The 26484-nt window shown below is 41.9% G+C and overlaps 1 protein-coding gene across 6 annotated transcripts in view; it reads right to left on the bottom strand.

Annotated features, from left to right (window-relative positions):
* The window catches only part of LOC144594813 (coiled-coil domain-containing protein 158-like), a 510587-nt gene that overhangs the window by 1978 nt on the left and 482125 nt on the right, over nucleotides 1-26484 (bottom strand). For 5 of the 6 annotated variants that reach the window (XM_078401739.1, XM_078401696.1, XM_078401716.1 and 2 more), the window contains 7 exons: nucleotides 25456-25575; nucleotides 24433-24519; nucleotides 17690-17850; nucleotides 16789-16845; nucleotides 15323-15387; nucleotides 1458-1670; nucleotides 66-167 (listed from right to left, as the gene is read on the bottom strand). In XM_078401739.1, the coding sequence (XP_078257865.1) occupies nucleotides 66-167; nucleotides 1458-1670; nucleotides 15323-15387; nucleotides 16789-16845; nucleotides 17690-17850; nucleotides 24433-24519; nucleotides 25456-25575 (805 nt within the window). The remainder of the gene's footprint in view (nucleotides 1-65; nucleotides 168-1457; nucleotides 1671-15322; nucleotides 15388-16788; nucleotides 16846-17689; nucleotides 17851-24432; nucleotides 24520-25455; nucleotides 25576-26484) is intronic. The other variant, XM_078401706.1, reaches the window with a different exon arrangement.

The raw sequence follows: 26484 nt of genomic DNA, 5'->3' as shown, positions 1-26484 counted from the left end.
AATGGAGTGATACAAAATAATAATTTCAATATTTTGAAATGTGAGCAAGTGGCAAGTATTTATACCATGATTCTTCAGCTGAAGATCTTCCACCAGGTTTTGCAGACCATCCAGTTTGTTCTGAAGTTTTTTGCAGGCCTGTCCTGCGACATCTGTCTGTTCACCACCTGATGGGAGAAATTCAAAATACAATTATCACCTCAATGTGTCTGAATGTGAAGGGTTCTCGTATTGTTTTTCAGTAAATTGGAATTGTGATCAATTGAAGATTAATTCTTCAATGATTTTCCAAATTTAAGATAATTCATCTCATCCACGACCCGTTGATCTCTTGAACCAGTAACGTATGTATTTTTCATTTTCAGATAACACTATTGCAGGATATCTGCACATGTGGGGCTTATGTGGGATTTGATTGTTTTAAAATTTCCACTTCAGATATTAGGTTAAAGCGTTTTATCCCCTCCGCCCCCCCCCCAAAGCATTGTCAGATGCAATCTTTTAGAACAAATCCATTTAGCTCTAAACTTTAAATTAAACAACAACCATCTTGTTATCACCCCTGAGGAAGGATATTCTTGCTATTGAGGGCGTGCAGCGTAGGTTTAATCCCGGAATGGCGGGACTGTCATATGTTGAAAGACTGGAGCGACTAGGCTTGTATACACTGGAATTTAGAAGGATGAGAGGGGATCTTATCGAAACATATAAGATTATTAAGGGGTTGGACACGTTAGAGGCAGGAAACATGTTCCCAATGTTGGGGGAGTCCAGAACAAGGGGCCACAGTTTAAGAATAAAGGGGTAGGCCATTTAGAACTGAGATGAGGAAAACCTTTTTCAGTCAGAGAGTTGTGAATCTGTGGAATTCTCTGCCTCAGAAGGCTGTGGAGGCCAATTCTCTGAATGCATTCAAGAGAGAGCTGGATAGAGCTCTTAAGGATAGCGGAGTCAGGGGGTATGGGGAGAATGCAGGAACGGGGTACTGATTGAGAATGATCAGCCATGATCACATTGAATGGCGGTGCTGGCTCGAAGGGCCAAATGCCCTCCTGCACCTATTGTCTATTGTCTTCCCCAGCCAACAATGGGCCATCCACCCTTCCTGAGTTCATCTATTACCAGTCCTGATTTGTTCTGGTCTTTTCTCATATATAGTTATTCACTTCCACGCCCCCCCACCATGCCTATTTTGTGTCAATCTTTGACCTAAATATTCATTTGAGAATATTAGAAACATCTATTAGCTTTTCAATACAGAGGATTTAAAAGTTAAAGGAAAGAATTATATATCCAGGTGGTTAAAGGTATGCATTTGTAATGCATGGCTTTTTAGTTTGAGGGGAAGGTATGAAGAGATAAGCTCTATGATGAGAATTTTAATACAAGTGAGTTACGAAGTGGGACAGAGCTCAGCCAACTTGGACTGCAATGCTATTTAATACCAATGCTCTTACCATTATTTTGGAAGCGAGGTTCATTTTCCACGTATTGTGCAGGAATGTAGCTGATCCTTGAATCACACAACTCGCTAAAGGCTGATGTTTCTCTTCCATGCTCACCCTGAGGTATAGAGCCAGTTAGCAAGGAAGATACTGGAGATCTCTCTGGCAACGTTTCCCACTTGGAGGAGGTGTAACATGGACCACATATCTGTGATGAGTGATCTGCTGGAGTGTTATTAAATTAAGCATACGTTTTCAGATTATCAAAACTAAATGAATGAGTGAAATTAGATCAATGTTTGGCATTTCTATAATTCAATACAAAATACATCAGTATTCTGAGACCCTTATTACAAAATGAATCCATCCAAGGTTAAATGTTGAAGTACTTCATGGCAAAATGTTCAGACAACTTAACAAGTTAAAGATGCAAATATGCTGCAATTTTGAGATACAGCATGGAAACTTGCACTTTGGGCCTCCAAGTCCATGTCAACCATTGATCACCCATTCATACTAGTTATACGTAATCCCACTTTCTCATCCACTTCCTACACAATGGAGGCAATTTACAGAGCCAATTAACCTACAAATCCACATATTGTTGGGACACGAGAAGAAAATGGAGAACCCAAAAGAAGCCTATGCGAGAATGTGCAAACTCCGCACAAAATAACTGGGGTCTGGATGAAAATCTGGGTCTCTGGTGCTGTGAGGCAGAAAAGAATTGGTAACGTGCATCTTTGGCAATTTTCCTGCAGTTATTTAGTACAGAAATGCATCTTTAGAAAGTGGTGCATTTCTACAAAACTGGCTCTCTGATGGTTTATCTCAACAGTGATGTGGTAAGTAAAGTGTCTGATACTGCTTGTAATCTAACTATCAAATATGGTCTACAGAATGAGCTGCCAAAGGAAGCTGAGGAGGTAGGTACAATATTAATTGAAAGATATTAAGAGAAGTATATAGAAAAGAAAGGTTTAGAGTGGTAAATGGGACTAGTTCAGAATGCCAACTTGGGCAGCCTGGAAATTGGGCTGAAGGGCCTGTTGTGTCAAACACGAGGCAAAGGTAAGCTAATCTCATCTGCCTGCACATGATCTACAGTATATCCCTCCATTTGCAGCATATTCATGTGCCTATCTAAAAGCCTCTGAAATGTCAGATCTGCCTTGACCACCACTACTGACATCCCATTCCAGGCAGCCACCACTCTCTAATTAAAGCAAAATTGCCGCACACATATCCTTTAAACTTTGCCCCTCTCACCATAAACCTACACCCTCTAATCTTTGATATTTTCACCCTGGGGGAAAAAGGTTCTGACTGTCTATCCTATCTATGCCTCTCAATTTCATATTTTTTAATCAGGTTTCCCCTCAACCAATAACAATATAAAGAAATAAAAGATATATATATTTTACATCTTCCTCAGTCAGCAACTCCACCAATTTAGGTGTCGTCTGCAAACTTACTAACTGACCCATCGACATTTAGATCCTAGTCCTTAATATTTTTTTAATGCTGAGAATTGATGCCCTCTTAATGTTAACCATGAACACTGATCTTGTGCTTTGCTCTTAAATATATAATGTGTTATTTGAATTGTATGAGTCTGATACTCGGCATAACTATACTCTCACTTTACTCCCACTCAATGGCACAATTTATTTATTTCTATTGAGTTAAGTGAAATACTGGGATTATTTCCATTTCATGGTTGGAAGTGCTGCCCTTACTTTTGCTTTTAACTCTATCTTATTTGGTTATTCCATTATGGTACTTTAATATTCTTCTGCACTACTTGGATTCTGTTATATTGGACATAGTATTCCTATATTTATTTATGTATACTGTTTATTTGATAATGGGGATATTATTACATCCTGGTATATATGACAATAAATCAATCTAATTTTTTTTTAACTAAAGAGACTCAGAAGTTGCACAGATATTGTTCTTCATGATTCTCAAGAACCTTTTATTGCAAATAATCTAATTTAGTAAATACACAATTATTTCTGATCAATTAGCCAGTTTATTCTTGATATTATAAGACCTCAGTGCCAGAATATTTTCTTTGAATATGCCAGGACTGATATGTGGAATAGCAGGCCAAATGCTCCAAAACCTTCTGCATCACTCAAAAAGTCACCGTGCCATCTTGTCTGCTCCTTATACCTTTGTGTTTTGGAGGCCAGAGGAATTGTTTGGGCTTGACCATACTTGTTGCTTGCCTCCGTCACAATCTAATATTCAAGCTAGCAGCTTCATGACCTTTCTAAATACTGAGCAAAAATCATTGCAAATTAGGACTCTGTTGTAAAATTGAAGAGACCGGTAACCTGGTTTATTTACTGCTTCATCTTAAATAATTTTATATTTATTCAAATCAAACGGTTTCCTTAAGCAAAAGTAAAATATTACAATTTGTTATCAAATTTAAACACGGGATACACTGTCTGCCATTCAACCGAGGTGCAAATGCCTGGTTAGTTTCCTGTAAAATTCCATATGAAATGTCGATAAGGTATGTAGTACACATACTAAATGGCATGTTACAGTTCCATTCATGAAGCCAATGTGATCTTGGTGGAGATTTCATTTGCTTATCTTGTTTTTATAAACCACTTTACTCTTAAATATCAAAAGACTATGTCCAGTATGGAAGAATCTATAGCAGCATAAACAGATGTAATGTTATAAACTGTGGTTTGATGACTTTGAGGATAGCAAGGCAAACACAAAGATGTACTTTCGACAAAAGAGAGTAGCAAAGATTTCAGAAATTGTGGGTTTGTCACAACAGGAAAGGGAATGTAGACTGGGTTTTACATGAATGAGAGAACTTATTTATATACAAATATCTGAAATGGCTTGGGAAGCTAGATGCAGGAAAAAAAACTCACTGACTTATGATTTTTGGGCCAGAGGGCTTGGCTTCAGAAGAAGATGTAAGATGTTTAGAACTGGGTGGGGAACCTATGGAATTTCCTACCCTGGTGGACTGTGAAGTCGTTATATTCATTCAAAGATATTTCTGGACAGAAAAGGAATTGAGAGATATGGCAATGGTGCTGTATATTGATACTAAGATCATGAGCCATAGTCTTAATGAATAGCAAAACAGGCTCAAGGTCGAAAGGACTACTCCTGCTCTTTGTGTTCTTCTGATATGCTGTGAGAGGCACATGGGTTATTACTGCTGAAAGTGCTTGAAGTACAGGCAGAAAACTTGATTGAGAACCATTATTACAACTGGATATGGTAGAGATAGTCCACATTACCATGGTTGTGAGTGAGTATATGCATTGTAACCTGCAATAATGTATTTGGCCAATCCAGACATTTCCTGGGACGCCTTGCATCTTCCAAATGTTAAATCATTTAAATACTAACTGCTTCTCCTCAATGCCATCTATTTTAATGCATCAAAACTAGGAATCACTGCATCAAAACCTGAGGATGGGTTTTCTCCGAGATCTTCGGTTTCCCCCCACACTCCAAAGACGTACAGGTATGTAGGTTAATTGACTGGGTAAATGTAAAAATTGTCCCTAGTGGGTGTAGGATAGTGTTAATGTACGGGGATCACTGGGCGGCACGGACTTGGAGGGCCGAAAAGGCCTGTTTCCGGCAGTATATATATGATATGATATGATATGATATGATAAATTAGGAGAGACTAGACAGGCTGGGGCTTTTATACCATGGAGTGTAGAAGACAGTGACCTTATAGAGGTACATGAAATCATGAGGGGAATAGACAAAATGAATGTGCACTGTTATTTTTCACGGATGAACGAGTCTAAAACTGGTGGGCATAGATTTAAGGTGAGGGGGAAAGATTTAAAGGGTTCCCAAGAGGCAACATTTTCCATGGTGGGTATGTGGAACAAGATGCCAGAAAAAGTGGTAGAAGCAGATACAATTACAACACTTAAAAGACATTTGGACAGCTACATGGGTAGAAGAGGGTTAGAAGGGCATGGGAAAATGCGGGCAAATGAGATAAATTCAGGTAGGCAACTTGGTCATCGTTGACAAGTTGAGCCAAAGGGCTGTTTCCATGCTGGATAACTTGAAGTGCTCTGGTGTTGAACTCCACTATTTTCAGGAGGCAAGTGGAAACACCTGCAGATTCTGCTGAATTTAGCCAATGCAACTTATTGAAGGGTCCAGGAGCTGAAATATTAACTAGCTTCCTCTCTCTGCAAATGCTGCTTGACCTGTTGTGTGTTTCCAGTATTTTCTGTTTATCATCAGACATACTGCTCCTGTTCCTGGTTAACTTGTCACAAGCCCAATGGGCCAAGTAATTTTTAAAGAAAAAATAAGATGGAGAGAGGCAGTAATTGACCCATTAATTGAGCTGAATTAAGTATTTATTTATTTAAACTTTTTAAAGTACATTTAAGTTTTAAACTTTGGCACAAGGAACTGCAGGTGCTGATTTACAACAAAAAAAAGACACTAAGTCCTGGAGTAACTGCATCTTCTCCAGAGAAGCTGCCTGACCCGCTGAGTTACTTCAGCATTTTGTACAATCCCTGTTCCAGGCGTACACTGGCCCCATCCTTGAATTCTACCTCCGCTACACTGACGACTGCATTGGTGCTACCTTTTGTACTCATGCAGAACTCACTGACTTCATAAATTTCACCACTAATTTCCATCATGCTCTTAAATATACTTGGACCATCTGTGACATCTCCCTACCGTTTCTGGATCTCACCATCTCCATCACAGGAGACAGACTAGTGACCAACATCTACTACAAACCTACTGACTCCCATAGCTATCTTGACACACTTCTCCCCACCCTGTTTCCTGTAAAAATTCTATCCCCTACTCCTGCACCTTTCCACCCCATCAGCCGTCGTATACAACAAATTATCCTCCAACATTTCCGCCACCTCCAACGGGATCCCACTACCGGCCACATCTTCCCATCTCCACCCCTTTCTGCTTTCCGTGGAGACCGTTCCCTCCGAAACTCCCTGGTCCCCTCATCCCTTCCCACCAAAACCACCCCCTCCCCAGTTACTTTCCCCTGCAACCGCAGGAGATGCAACACCTGTCCCTTTACCTCCCCCTCAACTCCATCCAAGGACCCAAACAGTCTTTCCAGAGGTTTACCTGCACCTCCTCCAACCATATCTATTGTATTCGTTGTTCCTGATGTCAACTTCTCTACATCAGCGAGACCAAGCGCAGGCTCGGCGATCGTTTTGCTGAACACCTACACTCAGTCTGCTTTCATATCATATCATATCATATCATATCATATATATACAGCCGGAAACAGGCCTTTTCGGCCCTCCAAGTCCGTGCCGCCCAGTGATCCCCGTACATTAACACTATCCTACACCCACTAGGGACAATTTTTACATTTACCCAGCCAATTGACCTACATACCTGTACATCTTTGGAGTGTGGGAGGAAACCGAAGATCTCGGAGAAAACCCACGCAGGTCACGGGGAGAACGTACAAACTCCTTACAGTGCAGCACTCGTAGTCAGGATCGAACCTGAGTCTCCGGCGCTGCATTCGCTGTAAAGCAGCAACTCTACCGCTGCGCTACCGTACCAACCTGATTTCCCGGTGGCTCAGCACTTCAACTCCCCCTCCCATTCCCAATCTGACCTTTCTGTCCTGTGCCTCGTCCATTACCAGAGTGAGGCTCAGCACAAATTGGAGGGAGACCACCTCATATTTTGCTTGGGCAGTTTACACCCCAGCGGTATGAACATTGACTTCTCTAACTTCAGATAGTCCCTGCTTTCCCTCTCTTTCCCCTCCCCCTTCCCAGTTCTCCCACTAGCCTTCCTGTCTCCTACTACATCCTATCTTTGTCCCGCCCCCTCCCCTGACATCAGTCTGAAGAAGGGTCTCGACCGGAAACGTCACCCATTCCTTCTCTCCCGAGATGCTGCCTGACCCGCTGAATTACTCCAGCATTTTGTGTCTACCTTCGATTTAAACCAGCATTTGCAGTTTTTTTTCCTACACATCTCGGGAGATGCCTGTTTGTTTCAAGCAGACAGGTCCTGTGAGATGTAGCAAAGTACTTTGGCGATCCATAGAGAGCAATCGTCCCAGAGTTAGACTGCATCTCGGGAATGTTCCGGGCGAGAGATGGTTCAGAGGTCAGACAATACTCATTGTTATGGCGTCCTTGTCAGCTGAAGATTTTTTGCCACTTTTTGTGCCACAAGTTAGCACTGTGGTTGCAACCTATTTATCAGAGAATTAACTTATCATATCATATCATATATATACAGCCGGAAACAGGCCTTTTCGGCCCACCAAGTCCGTGCCGCCCAGCGATCCCCGTACATTAACACTATCCTACACCCACTAGGGACAATTTTTACATTTACCCAGCCAATTAACCTACATACCTGTACGTCTTTGGAGTGGGAGGAAACCGAAGATCTCGGAGAAAACCCACGCAGGTCACGGGGAGAACGTACAAACTCCTTACAGTGCAGCACCCGTAGTCAGGATCGAACCTGAGTCTCCGGCGCTGCATTCGCTGTAAAGCAGCAACTCTACCGCTGCGCTACCGTGCCGCCAAGTACTTGCCAAGTATAGTTACAGTAAAACTATAAAGTAAATTGAGTTTCAGTTTTCTATGAAGTTGGATGAGAGGAGTGTAGTTGTTACGTGTAAAGATACCATTTAAAAGTTTTGGAAGTAACTTTAAAGTTCCTGGGATGAAAGAAGGGGAGACATCAGCGTGGACACACACTTGGTTAAAGGACAAAAATCAGTAGAATTGTGAATGGTTGACTGTTTTTGGACAGGAGCTGATCATACTTTGGAATTTCAAGGTTCCATCACAAGGTCTTTGGTTATTTATAAAGTTCACAATTGTATGTTAACCCTAAACATTCTGGATTTGATAAATAATTAAAAACGTTAAGTCCAGCGCCAAGGACTATTCCGGCATTTGAACCTGAAGAAGGGGCCCAATCCAAAATGTCTTCTGTCCATTCCATCCCTAGATGCCACCTGACCAGCTGAGTTTCTCCAGCAATTGTGTTTAATTAATATTCCAGCATCTCTTCAGTTTCCTTTTGAAACTATTAACTCCCTTAATTATACCTTGCCAAAAAATGTCATTTTTGTAAATTTCATATGCTATAATTCCACTCATTTACCAATTTCCCCTTGATTTTTACTATCTTCACAGTTTACAGGTTTCAAACGTGCCATCTACAAATTTTTGAAATTATATTTTTTACCAAGCAAGAGTTCAAATCATTAAGTTATTAAAGATGTTATTAATGTGCTGAAATATACCACCTTCCAGTTTATAAAACTATAGAAACATAGAAAATATGTGCAGGAGGAGGCCATTTGGCCCTTCCAGCCAGCACTGCCATTCATTGTGATCATGGCTGATCATCCACAATCAGTAACCTGTGCCCAACTTCTCCCCATACCCTTTGATTCCACTCGCCCCCAGAGCTCTATCTAACTCTCTCTTAAATTCATCAGTGATTTGGCCTCCACTGCCCTCTGTGGCAGAGAATTCCACAAATTCACAACTCTCTGGGTTAAAAAGTTCCTTCTCACCTCATATAACATATAACATATAACATATAACAACTACAGCATGGAAACAGGCCTGTCCGGCCCTACCAGTCCACGCCGACCATTCTCCCTGACCTAGTCTCATCTACCTGCACTCAGACCATAACCCTCCAATCCCCTCCTATCCATATACCTATCCAATTTACTCTTAAATAATAAAATCGAGCCAGCCTCCACCACTTCCACCGGAAGCCCATTCCATACAGCCACAACCCTCTGAGTAAAGAAGTTCCCCCTCATGTTACCCCTAAACCTTTGTCCCTCAATTCTGAAGCTATGTCCCCTTGTTGGAATCTTCCCCACTCTCAAAGGGAAAAGCCTACCCACGTCAACTCTGTCCGTCCCTCTCAAAATTTTAAAAACCTCTATCAAGTCCCCCCTCAACCTTCTACGCTCCAAAGAATAAAGACCCAACCTGTTCAACCTCTCTCTGTAGCCTAAGTGCTGAAACCCAGGCAACATTCTAGTAAATCTCCTCTGTACCCTCTCCATTTTGTCGACATCCTTCCTATAATTTGGCGACCAGAACTGCACACCATACTCCAGATTTGGCCTCACCAATGCCCTGTACAATTTCAACATTACATCCCAACTTCTATACTCGATGCTCTGATTTATAAAGGCAAGCATACCAAACGCCTTCTTCACCACCCTATCCACATGAGATTCCACCTTCAGGGAACAATGCAGTTATTCCCAGATCCCTCTGTTCCACTGCATTCCTCAATTCCCTACCATTTACCCTGTATGTCCTATTTTGATTTGTCCTACCAAAATGCAGCACCTCACACTTATCAGCATTAAACTCCATCTGCCATCTTTCAGCCCACCCTTCCAAAAGGCCCAAGTCTCTCTGTAGACTTTGAAAATCTACCTCACTATCAACTACTCCACCTATCTTAGTATCATCTGCATATTTACTAATCCAATTTGCCACACCATCATCCAGATCATTAATGTAAATGACAAACAACAGTGGACCCAACACAGATCCTTGGGGCACTCCACTAGACACTGGCCTCCAACCTGACATACAATTGTCAACCGTTACCCTCTGGTATCTCCCATTCAGCCATTGTTGAATCCATCTTGCAACCTCACTATTAATACCCAACGATTTAACCTTCTTAATCAACCTTCCATGTGGAACCTTGTCAAATGCCTTACTGAAGTCCATATAGACAACATCCACAGCCTTGCCCTTATCAATTTCCCTGGTAACCTCTTCAAAAAATTCAAGAAGATTAGTCAAACATGACCTTCCAGGCACAAATCCATGTTGACTGTTTCTAATCAGGCCTTGATTATCCAAATAATTATATATATTGTCCCTAAGTATCTTTTCCATTAATTTTCCCACCACAGACGTCAAACTAATAGGTCTATAATTGCTAGGTTTACTTTTAGAACCTTTTTTAAACAAAGGCACAACATGCGCAATGCGCCAATCTTCCGGCACCATCCCTGTTTCTAATGACGTTTGAAATATTTCCGTCATAGCCCCTGCTATTTCTGCACTAACTTCCCTCAATGTCCTAGGGAATATCTCAGTTTTAAATGGCCTCCCCTTTATTCTAAGACCATGGCCCCTGGTTCTGGACTCCCCCAACATTGGGAACATTTTTCCTGCATCTAGCTTGTCCAGTCCTTTTATAATTTTATATTTCTCTATAAGATCCCCTCTCATCCTTCTAAACACCAGTGAATACAAGCCTAGATTTTTCAATCTTTCCTCATATGACAGTCTCGTAGTCATCAATCTCGTGAAACTATGCAGCACTGCTTCAATTACAAGGACGTCCTTCCTCAAATTAGGAGACCAAAACTGTACACAATACTCCAGATGTGGTCTCACCAGGGCCCTATACAACTGCAGAAGAACCTCTTTACTCCTCTACTGAAATCCTCTCGTTATGAAGGCCAACATGCTATTAGCTTTCTTCACTTCCTGCTGTACGTGCATGCTTACTTTCAGTGACTTTCAGTGACTGGTGTACAAGGACACCCAGGTCTTGCTGCACTTCCCCCTTACCTAACCTGAAACCATTGAGATAATAATCTGCCTCCTTATTTTTGCTGCCAAAGTGGATAACCTCACATTTATCTACATTATACTGCATCTGCCATGCATCTGCCCACTCACTCAACCTGTCCAGGTCACCCTGCAACCTCCTAACATCCTCTTCGCAGTTCACACTGCCACCCAGCTTTGTGTCATCTGCAAACTTGCTAGTGTTACTTCTAATTCCTTCATCCAAATCATTAAAATATATGGTAAACAGTTGCGGCCCCAACACCGAGCCTTGCCACTTGCCACTGCCTGCCATTCTGAAAAGGACCCGTTTACTCCTACTCTTTGCTTCCTGTCTGCCAACCAATTCTCTATCCAAATCATTAAAATATATGGTAAACAGTTGCGGCCCCAATGCATTCAAGAGAGAGCTGGTATAGAGCTCTTAAGGATAGCGGAGTCAGGGGGTATGGGGAGAAGGCAGGAACGGGGTACTGATTGAGAATGATCAGCCATGATCACATTGAATGGCGGTGCTGGCTCGAAGGGCCAAATGGCCTCCTCCTGCACCTATTGTCTATTGTCTATGTCAACACCCTATCCCCAATACCATGTGCTCTAATTTTGCTCACCAATGTCCTGTGTGGGACCTTATCAATGGGTTTCTGAAAGTGTAGATACAGTACATCCACTGGCTCCCCTTCATCCATTTTACTTGTCACGTCCTCAAAAAATTCCAGAAGATTAGTCAAGCATGATTTCCCTTTCATAAATCCATGCTGACTTGGACTTATCCTTTTACTGCTATCCAAATGCACCATTATTACCTCTTTAATAATTGACTGCAGCATCTTCCCCACCACCGATGTCAGGCTAACTGGTCTGTAATTCCCTGTTTTCCAATCCACAGGAACTGATCCTGAATCTATTGAACATTGGAAAATGATCACCAATGCGTCCACTATTTCCAGAGCCACCTCCCTGAGTACCCTGGGATGCAGACCATCAGGCCCTGGGGATTTATCAACCTTCAGTCCCATCAGTCTACCCAATACTATTTCTCGGCAAATGCAAATTCTACTATAGAGTAGAAAGTCCAGAAAATCCTACTAAAATACTAGTTCTGCCCCAGTGGGAGTACACTTCATTCCTGGGCACCCTAATCTCTAGAAAGCACTTGAAAGTTTTTAAAGACACAAATATCTTCATCAACACTCCTGCAATCTCCTTTGTTCCTCAAACAACGGGATAGATCCCATCCGGTCCGAGGGATTAATCCACCTTGACACCTTTCAGGAGCCCAAACACCACCTCTCCTTAATCTCAAACTGCCATTGCACATTTGTATTCTCCACACTGATCTCACTGTTCTCCATGTATTTTTCATTGGTGAAAGCAGATGCATAGTACTTGTTTAGTATCTCTCCTACATCCCCAGACTCCAAGCACAAATACCCTAGTTTATCATTGAAAAGTGCTACCTTCTCCCTTGTGAACCTTGTCCGTAATGTGGGTATAAATAAGCTTTGCCATGTTTTAATCTGACTCGCCAAAGCAATTCCGTGGCCCCTTTTGGCCCTTCTAATTGCCCACGAGGTCTTTCCTCCTTTATTTAGATCCCTTAAAGGCCATGTCGGATTCCATCCTCTTAAACCTTGCATGTGCTTCCTTTTTAAAAAAAACCAAATTTACAACTTCTTTGATCATCCAAGGTTCTCTTACTTTACTAATCTTATTCCTTCTCACCGCAACATGCCAGTCCTGAACTTTGATCGTGTGGCCTTTAAACAACATCCTGCATGTCAGACGTGGACTTGCCCAATCACGATTGTTCTCAGTGTAATAACAACCTAATAACACTGTAATTTGCTTTACTCCAATTTAGTAACTTCCCGCAAGGTCCAGACCTCGCCCTATTCAAAAACAATCTTAAAACCTATGGCGTTGTGATCACTATCCACAAAATGCTCTCCCACTGTAACACCAGTCACCTGGCCTTTCTCAACAGAAGGTCCAGTATGTTCCCTAAGGTTGGACTATCCACATACTGTTTCAAGAAACCCTCTTGGATACACACCAGAAATTCTGCACCATCTAAGCCAAGCATACCAAGCAGGTCCTAGTCAATATTGGTTAAGACAACCATATTGCTTTGGCATCTTTTGGTAACGTGTCTACATCTCTGTTCCTCTATCTCCCGTTTGCTATTGAGGGGTCTGTAGTACATTTATGGATTCTTTGGTGGTTGATATTTCCCAATTATTTCCATTCCATTTTGTGCATCTTCTTTGACCCCTCCTCTCCAAAGCTTCACTTTGTCCTTGCCTTCTCATATCACGGCTGAGCACTTGAACAAAAGTCCAACTTGTGTTGGATTTGGGCGTCAGAAAATTAAAAGGCTGGTTTTAGATTGGACCATGACAGGTTGGATCACCGTAAAAAAAATTGCAGAGAAGGGCCACAAGCCTGCAAATAGGCAGGACAATTTGGGAAGGACAGCAAGAGGTTCTTCCTGCTCAATGTTTGGCTTTGCAGTTGAGCCTGGGTATCTGACCTGAACCTGATGGGACCAAACAAGACAAGTTCAGAACTTTCTACCACATCTGATCCTGTTATAATAATCACATTCTCCCTGCCGCTCCATTATATACAGCTTCCCTTTTTTTAAAAACACATTTTCTAACATTTGTGCAGCTTGCAACTATTACTTTAGTGATGCAGGCAGTGGGTCAGAGAGAAGGGTACACAAGGCAGCAGGATTAGGGCTCAAGGGGTAAGTAAAATAGGATAAGATAATTCAGCAGGGCTAGGAATAGCAACAGAAGCAACAGCATGCTGCATGAGTGTGGCATGGGAAGACGAGAATCCTATGAAAACACATATTACACCTTGGAACATATTGTGGGCAAACAATGGTCATCTACTCCTGAGAAAGGGTATTAATGGACCAGATTTTCGCTGGAAGAAACAAAGAATGGCTTCTAAAAATGAACATGGATTATGGGTTTCTTCACCACATTTAGCTTATTTTGGTTTCTGTAATAATGTGCAAACCCTCCCTAATGGAGTCTGTGCCCAGAGAGAATTTAGGGATGTCGCACTTAGTTTGGGACGTGCCCTTAAGCCCGATTACTTGATTTGGAGTGAGTCTTTCTGTGCCACATGACTTTCTTGTATGATGTCCATGTACTAATCAGTTTCAAGACTCACCTAAGAGAGTTGTCCCCATTAAAGGCAACCGGAGTCTAAGGAGAGAGTCCAAGATGGGACCTAATAAAACTGGCAAAGACGAGAAAGCCTGACTGTAGTGCAAGGGAACAAGGAACTACAGATGCTGGTGTACCAAGGAAGGACTCAAAATGCTGGAGTAACTCGGCAGGTCAGACAGCATCCCTCGAGAACATGGATAGTTTTGGGTCGGGCCCCATCCTCAGAATAAGCAGAAGGGTTCCGACTGAAATCACCTCAACAGAATAATTACAATTCATAATAAGCAACCCACCTACTAGGTTTGAGTTAAATTAAGAGGTTGGGGGACTTTTTGGGGCGGTGCGGTTTAGTTGAGGTGAAATTTAATTGAAAAATACTGTTGCTGCCTTAACTTAGTTCAGTTATTTAAAGTAAGACAGGAGGAAAAAAAGATTTTTGAACATTGCCAATATAAAGAAACCAAAGCACCTCCATTGTCATGTGAAACCACCTTGCAATTTGATGATAGAAATAATTTTAAAATACTTGCACCTGCCAGGAAAGCACTTGCAAAGAGAACACATGTTGGAGATTTGGGCACAAATTCCTCACTGTTTATGTTAATAGACAGTTTCCAATTTGCGCATGCGGCACAATGGATTATTAGATAATGCTCTTTCACTTACTACCTGGGTCATTGTAGCCCAAAGTGACAGGGTGACCATCTACCATCTGCTTCTGTAAAAATAATATGTTGAAGGATTCTCAGTTCAGTTCCAAGTCAGAATAGGATTCTAGCAACTCTGAATTGCCATTATTCATAATCTTAGTTCAAAAGAAGTCATAGGATTGTTGAGAATTTTTCCATAAGTACACCAATACTCATTATGATGGATTGTGGACTGTACGTACTTCGAAATAAAATGTTTTGGTGATTAACAATTAACAAGATTTGCATCAATGTGCTCTGGAAATGCATAATGGAGTCCCACATAAATTATAACAATAGCAAAACACAAGCTATTAGTGAAATGCCAACAGAGATGGAGACGACAGATATAATGTTAAACTCACCACTGCAAGTTAAATTGTCAATATTGAAAGGATCTTTCACATCTGAAGTACACATTAGTTGTTCCCTGCAGAAGAGATGCACAGAGCATTCCATGTAGCAAGCAACATACACAGATTTAGTAGCAATTGCATGACAGTTAATTATAGCAGCTATTCACACCTGTCCTCATATTTTATCAGAACACAAAGCACATGCATCTTCTACATTTCAAAGTTTTAGAATAATGGAAAGGATAAACTATTTTTATTTGGGAATGAAAGACATTTATAAGGATTTTAAAACAACTATAATGCCGGTGACTTTTCTATGCCTCTCATGATCCTTGACCTAACCATGTGTGAGATACTGAGTGAGAGCTCATGTCGCTGAAGCCATGGAGCAGCATTGAAATTTATTGTTGATGCAAACTGAGAACGTTCCCTTTTCAATTGTCATTCTACACAACTATGGCATCATGCAATCTAAAACTTTCTCGTTTGATCCAACACATGTGCCTTGCACTGCATGAGGAAGTAGGAAATGAAGCCTCTTTAAAAGAGAAAGAGAATGGGAGCAGTTTGCGTAAAGCCTGAATTTATCTCTGCTCTGGAGATTATGAAAGGTTTGTGGGCAGTAAGGATTTAGCATAAAAGTAGATTACTTTTCTGCTCCCAGTATCTTCTCAGCTGTTATCAGGCAACTGAATCATCCTACCACAATCAGAAAAAGCTGGAGTAACTTAGCGGGTCAGGCAGCATCTCAGGAGAGAAGGAATGGGAACGAAGGGTCTCGACCCAAAACGTCACCCATTCCTTCTCTCCTGAGATGCTGCCTGACCCGCTGAGTTACTCCAGCTTTTTGTGGTACCAGCATCTGCAGTTATTTTCCTACTGTAATCAAAGAGCAGGGCTGAACTACCATCTACCTCTTTGGTGCCCCTCGCACTACCCTTGATCGGACTTTGCTGGCTTTACCTTGTACTAAACGTTATTCCCTTATCATGTATCTATACAATGTAAATGGATCCATTGTAATCACGTATTATCTTTCTGCTGACTGGTTAGCATGCAACAAAAGCTTTTCACTGTACCTTGGTACGTGTGACAATAAACTAAACTGAACTAAACAATAATGTTTTACACAATTGTGTGCAGAATTACATACTAGATTTTCATACGAATTAAGAACATTAACTGATATGTTAATTCCTTCTCCCAATGAATCATGTTCGAGAGAACTCAATGTTACTATATATGTGAACTCGAAGGTTGTATTAAATAGTTCAAACTTCGATGAAATTTGTTTTTTTCAAAAAGCAATTCATTGTAGTAATTTGGAACACTTGATCTGTATTGAATCTTTTTACTACTACTTAAGGCAGAACATAATTACTATTTTCAATTATTTTCCTAACAGTGTGCTTAGGAACAAAAACACTGAGAAAAATATATTTTAAAAATCATAATTAAAACTAATATTTTCAAACCTAAAGAGAGAATCTTGGTTTCCTCTTTCCCTGCAGACATCTGCATTCAAGTCATCACTAAAAATGAAAACAAGAATAAAAGTAATCTGACACAATACACAACATTATAATTTAACATCTATTGATATGGAGAGGGTCCAGAGGAGGTTTACAAGAATAATTCCAGGAATTAGTGGGTTAGCATATGATGAGCATTTAACAGATTTGGGCCTGTAATTGTTGGAGTTTAGAAGGTTGAGGGGGGGACCTCATTGAAACGTACAGAATAATGAAAGGCATAGATTGAGTGGATGTGGAAAGGGTTTTTTAACTGGTGGGAGAGTCTAAGACCAGAAGTCACTGCCTCAGAATTAAAGGGTGCTCTTTTAGAAAGGAGGGGAGGAGGAACTTCTTTAGTCATTAATCTGTGGAATTTATTGCCACAGAGGGTTGTGGAGGTCGAGTCAGTGGATATTTTTAAGGCAGAGATAGACAAATTCTTGATTAGAACGGGTGTCAAGGGTTATGGGGAGAAGGCAGGAAAATGGGATTAGGAGGCAGAGATCAGCCATGATTGAATGGCGGAGCAGACTCGATGGGCCAAATGGCCTAATTCTACTCCTATAACTTGTGAATATTCATTACTTAAGACATTAGAAAACCCAGGACCATTCTGGAAACAGAAATTGTGCATTAATAGAAAACATTGTAATGTTACACTGGAACTGAGATTTTTTGCAGCTTAACTATAAATGATGAGGCCCAAGATGCACATGAAGGGAATAAAATGTTCATTTGGGTAGGTCATTGGATCACGGTTGGAGTAGGGTATAAGGTCAGCAATTACATTTTAACAACTCCAGGAAACGAGGTTGAATATCCCAAAGAATAAATGAAACTATACCCCGTGTTTATATCTTACACTGCATGCATGTTCCTTGATCTTTGTTCTCCCTCACATTCATCGTAATCTATGTTGGTTGATCTGTTGCATCCGTCACAGACAGCACTCTTAAGGTCCATTAAAATACTGTTCAGGTGAGGGTTCAAATCCTCTTGAAGGCCATTGGTTCTTGAAGGTGCCTGAAATTCATACACCAAAAAAACAAGTTAAAACTGGGCTGTTTTTGTGAGGCGAATAAAACAAAGTCTAAAGTGAATGATAATATGCAACCTGAATTTGTTTTAAACTTTGAATTAGCGAGAGAAAATAGAAATAACCTTCATCTTCATGGTTTCTGAGTTGGAACATTAGCTAGCTGCAGGAGCCACCTGATGGCCATTTACATTGAAGATAATGGAAGTGGATTGAGTTTTACACCAAGAATTTACTCAATCATTTGCCTCCCCTGTGGTGAAGATGAAAGTGGGGTCCAATTTTATCAAATGACTAGACCATGGACCTGTTGGGCCCAAACCTCTCCTGCATTGGTGCAGCACCCTCTCTTCCCCTCCTCCCCTCCCTCCACCCCCCTCCCCTGCCCCTCAACCCTTCCTTCTCCTTCCTCCTTGCCCCCTCCCTCCCTCCCCCCTAGGAGATAGATTTAAACTTTAAAATGTGAATAACTTAAAAAATATAACACTGATTTCAATGAAACTTCTTCCATTAGCACCAAAAGGATGATGGTGAGTAAGGTGAGCCTAAAATTGTCGCGCTATCGTGTACCGTTTTGGCTGTAGTTCAGGAACAAACAAACAAACAAGAGTCTTAGTATATAAATGTTTTTGTGTTTACATTCTCTTTCAAAAACAATTGTGGCATTCAAGTTGTTTGATTGATTACTCTTGATAACCCCAATGATATAGTTGCATCTACAGGATTAGGTTTTTTTAAAGAGCCAATTAATATGTAGGTAGCTGTTTTTTTGCATATGGAGTCATTTTTTGTTAGTTGATGCATTTGGTTAGCTAATCCTGGTTTTGGGCTTTGTTTTCTTAGTTGAGCGCTTATCCTGGAGTTATAGCACAAGCACTTTGTGTTTCAATTGTAAGTTACCATCTAGCCCAGCTAGTGACTGTGAACAGAGCAGCTGACAACTAGGGAAAGTCCATGTGACAGCATGGAAAGTCAGCTGACAGGAGGGAATAGACCCCGCTGGCGCTGTTATGGGTTAGCATCTCATTGCAGCAGTGACGTAGATTGCAAACAGTCTCGCTGAACCCCTATAAAGCTACGACAAATAAAAGAAAGATACCCCTAGAATCCGCGAGAGTTGGGGCAGAAGATGACTCACAGGTGGATTACCTGGCTATAGACCACGGAATGGAAAAGACCATGAGTGGGATTAGCGCATCAATGAAGGACAGCGGCTCAGTGGTAGAGGGAAAGAGGCTCCAGGTCTGTTCCTGTGATTGGCAGAAACTAACAACAACAAAGGGCCTCAGAATACATCAGGGAAAGAACAAGTGCTTGTTAGAACGAGTGCAGGGAAATTGCATTGAGCAGTGCTTCTTGAGAAGTCAGTCAAGTGAAGTCCAGCGACGGGTAGAAAACCACTGTTCGCAGGATATCATTATCCCTGTTACTGATGAGGAGGGAACAAGTGCTGTGGAAGGGGATATAGATGGTGGTGAGGTTAATCTGTCAGTCAGGGAGAAGAACGGTGGGCTGAAACCCAGAGTTAAATGGCCTCGGACAAGTGAAAGGAAGGAATGGAAAACTGTTAATATAGATTTGGTAAAGGTGTTAGAGAGTCTGAAAGGGACAAGTTGGATAAGATGGGTTTATTTAGCAATATGGTGCGGACAGGTTTGGTCTATTGAGAAAAAGAAGTTGTAGCTCTACAGGTGGTTAGATCTAGACGAGAGAGAGAAATCAAGAGATTAGTGAAGGAGAGGAGACAGATGAGAAAGCAGTGGAGAAAGGCTACAGTTGATGAGAGAGAGGGAACTAATGTTTTGCAAGAAGAGTTAAGAAATCGGTTAGGAATATTAAGGAGGGCAGAACACCTTAGGAGGAAGAGAAAGAAGAAGGAGCAAGATGGGTCGGCATTTTATAGGGATCCATTTAAATTTGCTAAAAGAATGTTTAGTCAGGAAAAAAATGGAAAGCTCAAAGCTTCAAAGGAACAGTTAGAGGAATATTTAAAAAGGACATACTCGGATCCAGAAAAGAAAAGGGAAATGGGTTTCCCTCCAGATATACCACCTTTATGAGAGGTAGAGTATAAGTTAGATGTTTTGCCACCAAAGTGGAAGGAAGTGGAAGCCATAATAAAACGTGCAAAGGCTTCTTCGGCCCCAGGGCCAAATGGAGTCCCTTACTGGTTATATAAAAGTGCACCTGATGTGTTTAAATTCTTGTGGAGCCAAGCTCGAGTGTTGCATGTAGTATTTTTGGACCTTGCAAATGCATTTGGATCTGTGCCACATGGTTTTATTTGGAATGCTTTTGATTTCTTTAGAGTTCCAGGATCAATAGTAACTTTAGAGAAAGCATATTTCAAAGATGTCCGCAAATATTTTAGTGTAGCAGACTTTACGACAGCATGGCAGAGCTAGGGATGGGCATTGTGGCAGGGTGTACTATTTCCCCGTTAGCGTTTGCAATGGCGATGGAGCTCGTGATTAGAGCATCACGGTGAGTCGTTCGCGGGGAGAGACGGCAGGACGGACTACGTCTCCCTCCAATCAAGGGCCTGTGTGGATGATATGACCTTGGTGACCACAGCAGGAGGAGGCCATTCGGCCTTTCGAGCCAGCACCGCCATTCAATGTGATCATGGTTGATCATTCTCAATCAGTACCCCGTTCCTGCCTTCTCCCCATACCCCGACTCCGCTATCCTTAAGAGCTCTATCCAGCTCTCTCTTGAATGCATTCAGAGAATTGGCCTCCACTGCCTTCTGAGGCAGAGAATTCCACAGATTCACAACTCACTGACTGAAAAAGTTTTGCCTCATCTCAGTTCTAAATGGCCTACCCCTTATTCTTAAACTGTGGCCCCTTGTTCTGGACTCCCCCAACATTGGGAACATGTTTCCTGCCTCTAACGTGTCCAACCCCTTAATCTTATAACCTAACAGAGGAGTTTAAGTGCGCTAAAATGAGGTTAGAGTTGCAATTATCAGGGAGTAAGGATACCGTAGATAGTAATCTGGTGCCAAGTGTAACTAGAGGGAGGAAGTGGAACTCAAAGCAGGCAGTAGAAGAACCACAAGCAGCTCTGAGGCATACAGACATTGTTGGTAGGATGCAGCAAGGGAAAGGAGGCTTAGGGCTCAGCACAGGGAAACCAGTGTGGAATAAGGCAGGTCCAACAGAGAGGAGGAAATTGGTTGTAGAGCAGGTACATCGTCAGGAGGAACAGTGGATGAACTGGGAAAGTGTAGAAAAGAGGAGGTTTAGCTGGAGGGACCTGTGGTGTATGGAGGCTGGTCATGTAAGTTTCCTTATGGGCTATTTATGATGTGCTGCCATCACCGCAGAACCTCAAACAATGGGTAGGTGGGGACCCAGCATGTCCCTTGTGTTCAGACGTGGCAACGTTGAGGCATATTTTGTCAGGATGTAGGACTAGTCTTTCACAGGGTTGGCATAACCAGGTATTGAAGGGATAGCTGCAGCAATTGAGAGGAGGAGAGCACAAGCGAACTCAATAGGCATCAGGACTGGGAGTGTAGCGATTAATTTTGTCCGTGAGGGAGAGAAAGGTAGAGGAGGGAAGTTTGCAGACAGGTATGAGTCAGGCCAGTAACGGGGAGCCAATGGTTGGGAGATGCAGGTAGATTTAGGAGGCAAGCTTGTTGTTCTGCAGGAAGTAATTATTACTCGTTAGAGGCCTGATACAGTGCCCTCCGTAATGTTTGGGACAAAGACCCGTCATTTATTTATTTGCCTCTGTACTCCACAATTTGAGATTTGTAATAGGAAAAAATCACATGTGGTTAAAGTGCACATTGTCAGATTTTACAGAGGCAAATAAATAAATGATGGGTCTTTGTTCCAAACATTATGGAGGGCACTGTATAGTGTTATGGTCAGTAAGTCAACGTACAGTGTATTTTATAGAACTGACAGTGCCTTGGAAGAACTTAGTGGATGAGGTTTATGAAAGGAACAGGCTTAGATATGTTGAGTTGGCAGCAGAGGTTGAGCAGCGAGGATGGAGAACAAGAGTACATCCGGTAGAGATGGGTTGTAGAGGTTTCATAGCGAGATCGACCACATCGCGATTTGGAGAGCGAGGGATTCGCGGACAGAGTTTGCATCAGGCTGTAAAGCAAATGTCAGAAGCAGCAGAGCAGGGCAGTAGGTGGATTTGGTGGTGGAGAAGAAATAGTGTCAGTTGGGAGCAGAGTTGGGAGCAGAAAGGAAACGTATGACATGCAGTATGTGATTTCTTTGTAATTGTAGTCTGTGCAAGAGTACCCCAGTCTGATGCAAGGGTGATATTTGTGATGTTTCTAAGCTTAATGATGGGCTAGGATTAGTGGAAAATAGGATGCAGGTGTTTAGCATTTGTTAGAGTGTGCTAATTGGCTGCAGCTTCCTTTATTTAGTAGATACTAAAGATACTAGTAGATACATAAGTGGTGAGAGCAGGTATTGATGGTGTTGTTCTGGGATGCCAGAATGAACTGTTGAGTCTTCCCGAGGTGCTGTGGGGGCCTAACTCAACGAAACACCAAAGAAGGGAGGTGCCCACTTGATAATCCCAATGATATACTTGCGTCTACAGGATTTGTTTTTTTTAAAGAGCCAATTAATATGCAGGTAGCAGTTTTTTTTGCATATGGAGTAATTTATTGTAAGTTGGTGTATTTGGTTAGATAATACTTTGGTTTTGGGCTTGGTTTTCTTAGTTGAGTGCTTATCCTGGAGTTATAGCACAAGTACTTAGTGTTTTAATTGTAATGTGAAAAAAACTCAGACCTGCTAAAGATTTCCAACAAAAATAATTTGGACCTCTCTCACTATCTGCAAAGCTCTTTCAGTGAATCTGTTAATAGGAATGAGCAAGGAATGGATCAAAATATATAACTAAGATTCTTGTGGCTAAAATTTCCAAATAGTCAGCAATAATTTGCCCCATTGTGGATAACGTTGAATAGTCAGAAACTAATAGAGGACAATAAATTCAGGGGTGGTGGCTGAATGGAACAAAGTTTACAGTGTTAAAAATCCAAATTACAAATATGGAAAGTCAGTTTATAAAATCACATATCTGGTCATATGCAATGATCATTCACAAATCAATTGATAAAAGCACCCCAATAAGCAAGTGGATATGATTAGTTCTTAAGACAGAAATCTAGAAACAATTTAAACACCGGCACCATAATCTATGTGACAGAATAGAGAATAACGAGCACAATCTCTATAGTATAAGAAAATAACTGCAGATGCTGGTACAAATCGAAGGTATTTATTCACAAAATGCTGGAGTAACTCAGCAGGTCAGGCAGCATCTCAGGAGAGAAGGAGTGGGTGACGTTTCGGGTCGAGACCCTTCTTCAGACTGATGTCAGGGGGGCGGGACAAAGGAAGGATATAGGTGGAGACAGGAAGATAGAGGGAGATCTGGGAAGGGGGAGGGGAAGAGAGGGACAGAGGAACTATCTAAAGTTGGAGAAGTCAATGTTCATACCACTGGGCTGCAAGCTGCCCAGGCGAAATATGAGGTGCTGTTCCTCCAATTTCCGGTGGGCCTCACTATGGCACTGGAGGAGGCCCATGACAGAAAGGTCCGACTGGGAATGGGATGGGGAGTTGAAGTGCTCAGCCACCGGGAGACCAGTTTGGCCAACGGGGACCGAGCGCAGGTGTTGAGCGAAGCGATCGCCGAGCCTGCGCTTGGTTTTGCCGATGTAAATAAGTTGACATCTGGAGCAGCGGATGCAATAGATGAGGTTGGAGGAGGTGCAGGTGAACCTCTGTCTCACCCGGCACTTTCCCCTGCAAACCTACCCAAACCACCCCATCCCCGGGCACTTTCCCCTGCAAAACACTTCTTCCCACCCGGTCTCCTGCAAAACGTCTATCCGCTACTCCCAATTCCTCCGCCTACGCCGCATCTGCGCCCGGGATGAGGTGTTTCACACTAGGGCATCAGAGATGTCCTCATTCTTCAGGAAACGGGGCTTCCCCTCTTCCATTATAGATGAGGCTCTCACTAGGGTCTCTTCTACATCCTGCAGCTCCGCTCTTGCTCCACCTCCCCCTCTCGCAACAAGGACAGAATCCCCCTCGTTCTCACCTTCCACCCCACCAGCCAGCGGATCCAACAAATCATCTGTCAACATTTCCGTCACCTACAACGGGACCCCCACCACTGGCCATATCTTCCTATCCCCTCCCCTCTCTGCGTTCCGCAGAGACCGTTCCCTCCGTAACTCCCTGGTCCACTCGTCCCTTCCTACCCAAACCACCCCATCCCCGGGCACTTTGCTCTGCAACCGCACGAGATGCAACACCTGTCCCTTTACCTCCCCCCTCAACTCCATCCAAGGACCCAAACAGTCTTTCCAGGTGAGACAGAGTTACTCCAGCATTTTGTGAACAATCTCTATAGTGGTCTTTTTGAACACACCATTTTTGGTTATCAATTTGTTTTAGTTAAAATGCACCAAGAACCATTTTGGAACGTCTCTAACTAATTTTTTTATTTGGTGTCCTTTCTACTAATACAATCTTTTTAACAATTAAAATGAAAAGTATTCATACTTTTGAAGAACAACCAGCTGGGAAAGCTCCAAGTTCCTCACAAGTATTGTTATGCTTGTTGTCTACGATCCTCGGGCAGGTGTGTTCCTGGAAGGAAACCCATGTTGTAAAAGTACTTCAGGAGTTAATGATCAATCTTTAATAGAACACAGATTAATTCACACAATGCTCATTGAAATGGAATCCCTCCCTTTGTCTGTGGTTCAATTTTGTTTTAATTCCCCTGTAACCTTGTTTCTAGGTTTGCAGTGCAGTTCTTGTCCATGATAAACATAACAAAAAAACTATATCTGATACAATATGTTACATATTGGGGCGGCACGGTGGCGCAGCGGTAGAGTTGCTGCCTTACAGCGAATGCAGCGCCGGAGACTCAGGTTCGATCCTGACTACGGGCACCGTCTGTACGGAGTTTGTACGTTCTCCCCGTGACCTACGTGGGTTTTCACTGAGATCTTTGGTTTCCTCCCACACTCCAAAGACGTACAGGTATGGAGGTTAATTGACTGGGTAAATGTAAAAATTGTCCCTAGTGTGTGTAAGATAGTGTTAATGTGCGGGGATCGCTGGGCGGGCGTGGACCCGGTGGGTCGAAGGGCCTGTTTCCGCGCTGTATCTTTAAATCTAAAAAATATATATATGATACAAGTTCAGCAAACTGAAACACTATCATGGATTCTCTCCATTTGACCTGCTGAACCTATTCCTTTTCTCCAGAGATGGTGCCTGACCCGCTGAGTTACTCCAGCGTTTTGTGTCTTACTCCTTTTTTCAGTCAAAGGAACTTCATGCCAGCACAAAATAATTGTGAGCTGTCTACTGCAAAAATAGGGGCTCTGCTGCCATCCTGAGATTTCTAAACACTTGAGCCTTTAAATTGTTGCCTTCATATGACAAGTCCATCATGGACAGACAAAATAACACAGGGTACCCCCAAAAAGAAAGGAAACAATATGAAGCAAAATTGAATACTGGAAAATAAAGTTGCATTGATTACTGATATTATCAAGGATGAGCACTTACATTGGAAAGGTATCCTGGTGAAGTCCGGGAAGGTGATTGATTAACACAGATGGCAGGGGAATAGCCTCTAGGATTTGAATATGGACAGGTAGTAGAACCAAAATTTGGACCTTGGAGCTCCTTGAAAACAAAGATATTAGACAGAATTGTAGATGGCATACACCTTTTAAAAATATATTTACTAATATATTGTAAAAATGAATTAGCACTTAATTGACCAAAAATATTTTTGATGATATGAAAAATTAAAAAGTGGATTAAACAGCAAGGGGAAATAGAACAGCTTCTCCATTGGAAGCCTGTGACTGAACACAAAGCTGCACATAGCATATTTACCTTCTGAATTGCTAAATGACAAATTGACTTATCTTTGGTCAATAGTTTCTCCAGTAGCACACTACATTCAAAAACTCACCACTGTTGGTATTCACATCTGTATTAACAGTTTCTTCATGGCTCAACATGTCCCATATAAACCAACTCAAATAAAAATGTTCAGACACAGCAGCAACCAAACATTGCTTAGATTAAATATATTTATCACATACCTCATAACAAATGTATCAAGGAGAGAAGCTTGATGTGCCATTTATTATTTAATGAGCTAAATTATCCAAATTAATGAAAATTGCAAACTTAAGTGTAAGTGCAAATTCTGGTGTCTTATTAAATCATGATAATATGATCTCAATTTAATTCAGAATTTGTGTCACAGCCGTAGCAAGGTTCAGCTTAGGATAGCATATTGATAATGTTCAGTTTGAAGGATTGCAGCCCATGTTTTGCAATGCTAGTCCCTCACAGTTCATGTCACAACGTAACAAATTACACTCATGCTCTTTCTGTTTAGGGTTACATCTTGGATGAGAAGGAAAGGTTCTCCAATCTGATTGCAGTTTAATCATTATGCCAACAAAGTTAATCTCCCTTCACAGACATTCCCACACCTTTTTTAGTTTAGATACAGTGCGGATGGAAACAGGGCCTTCCGCCCACTGAGTCCGCGCCGACCAGCGATCCCCATACACT

This window comes from Rhinoraja longicauda, chromosome 1 (genome assembly GCF_053455715.1).
Source record: "Rhinoraja longicauda isolate Sanriku21f chromosome 1, sRhiLon1.1, whole genome shotgun sequence".
Classification (NCBI taxonomy): domain Eukaryota; kingdom Metazoa; phylum Chordata; class Chondrichthyes; order Rajiformes; family Arhynchobatidae; genus Rhinoraja; species Rhinoraja longicauda.
This window is presented reverse-complemented; position numbering and strand designations above follow the sequence as displayed.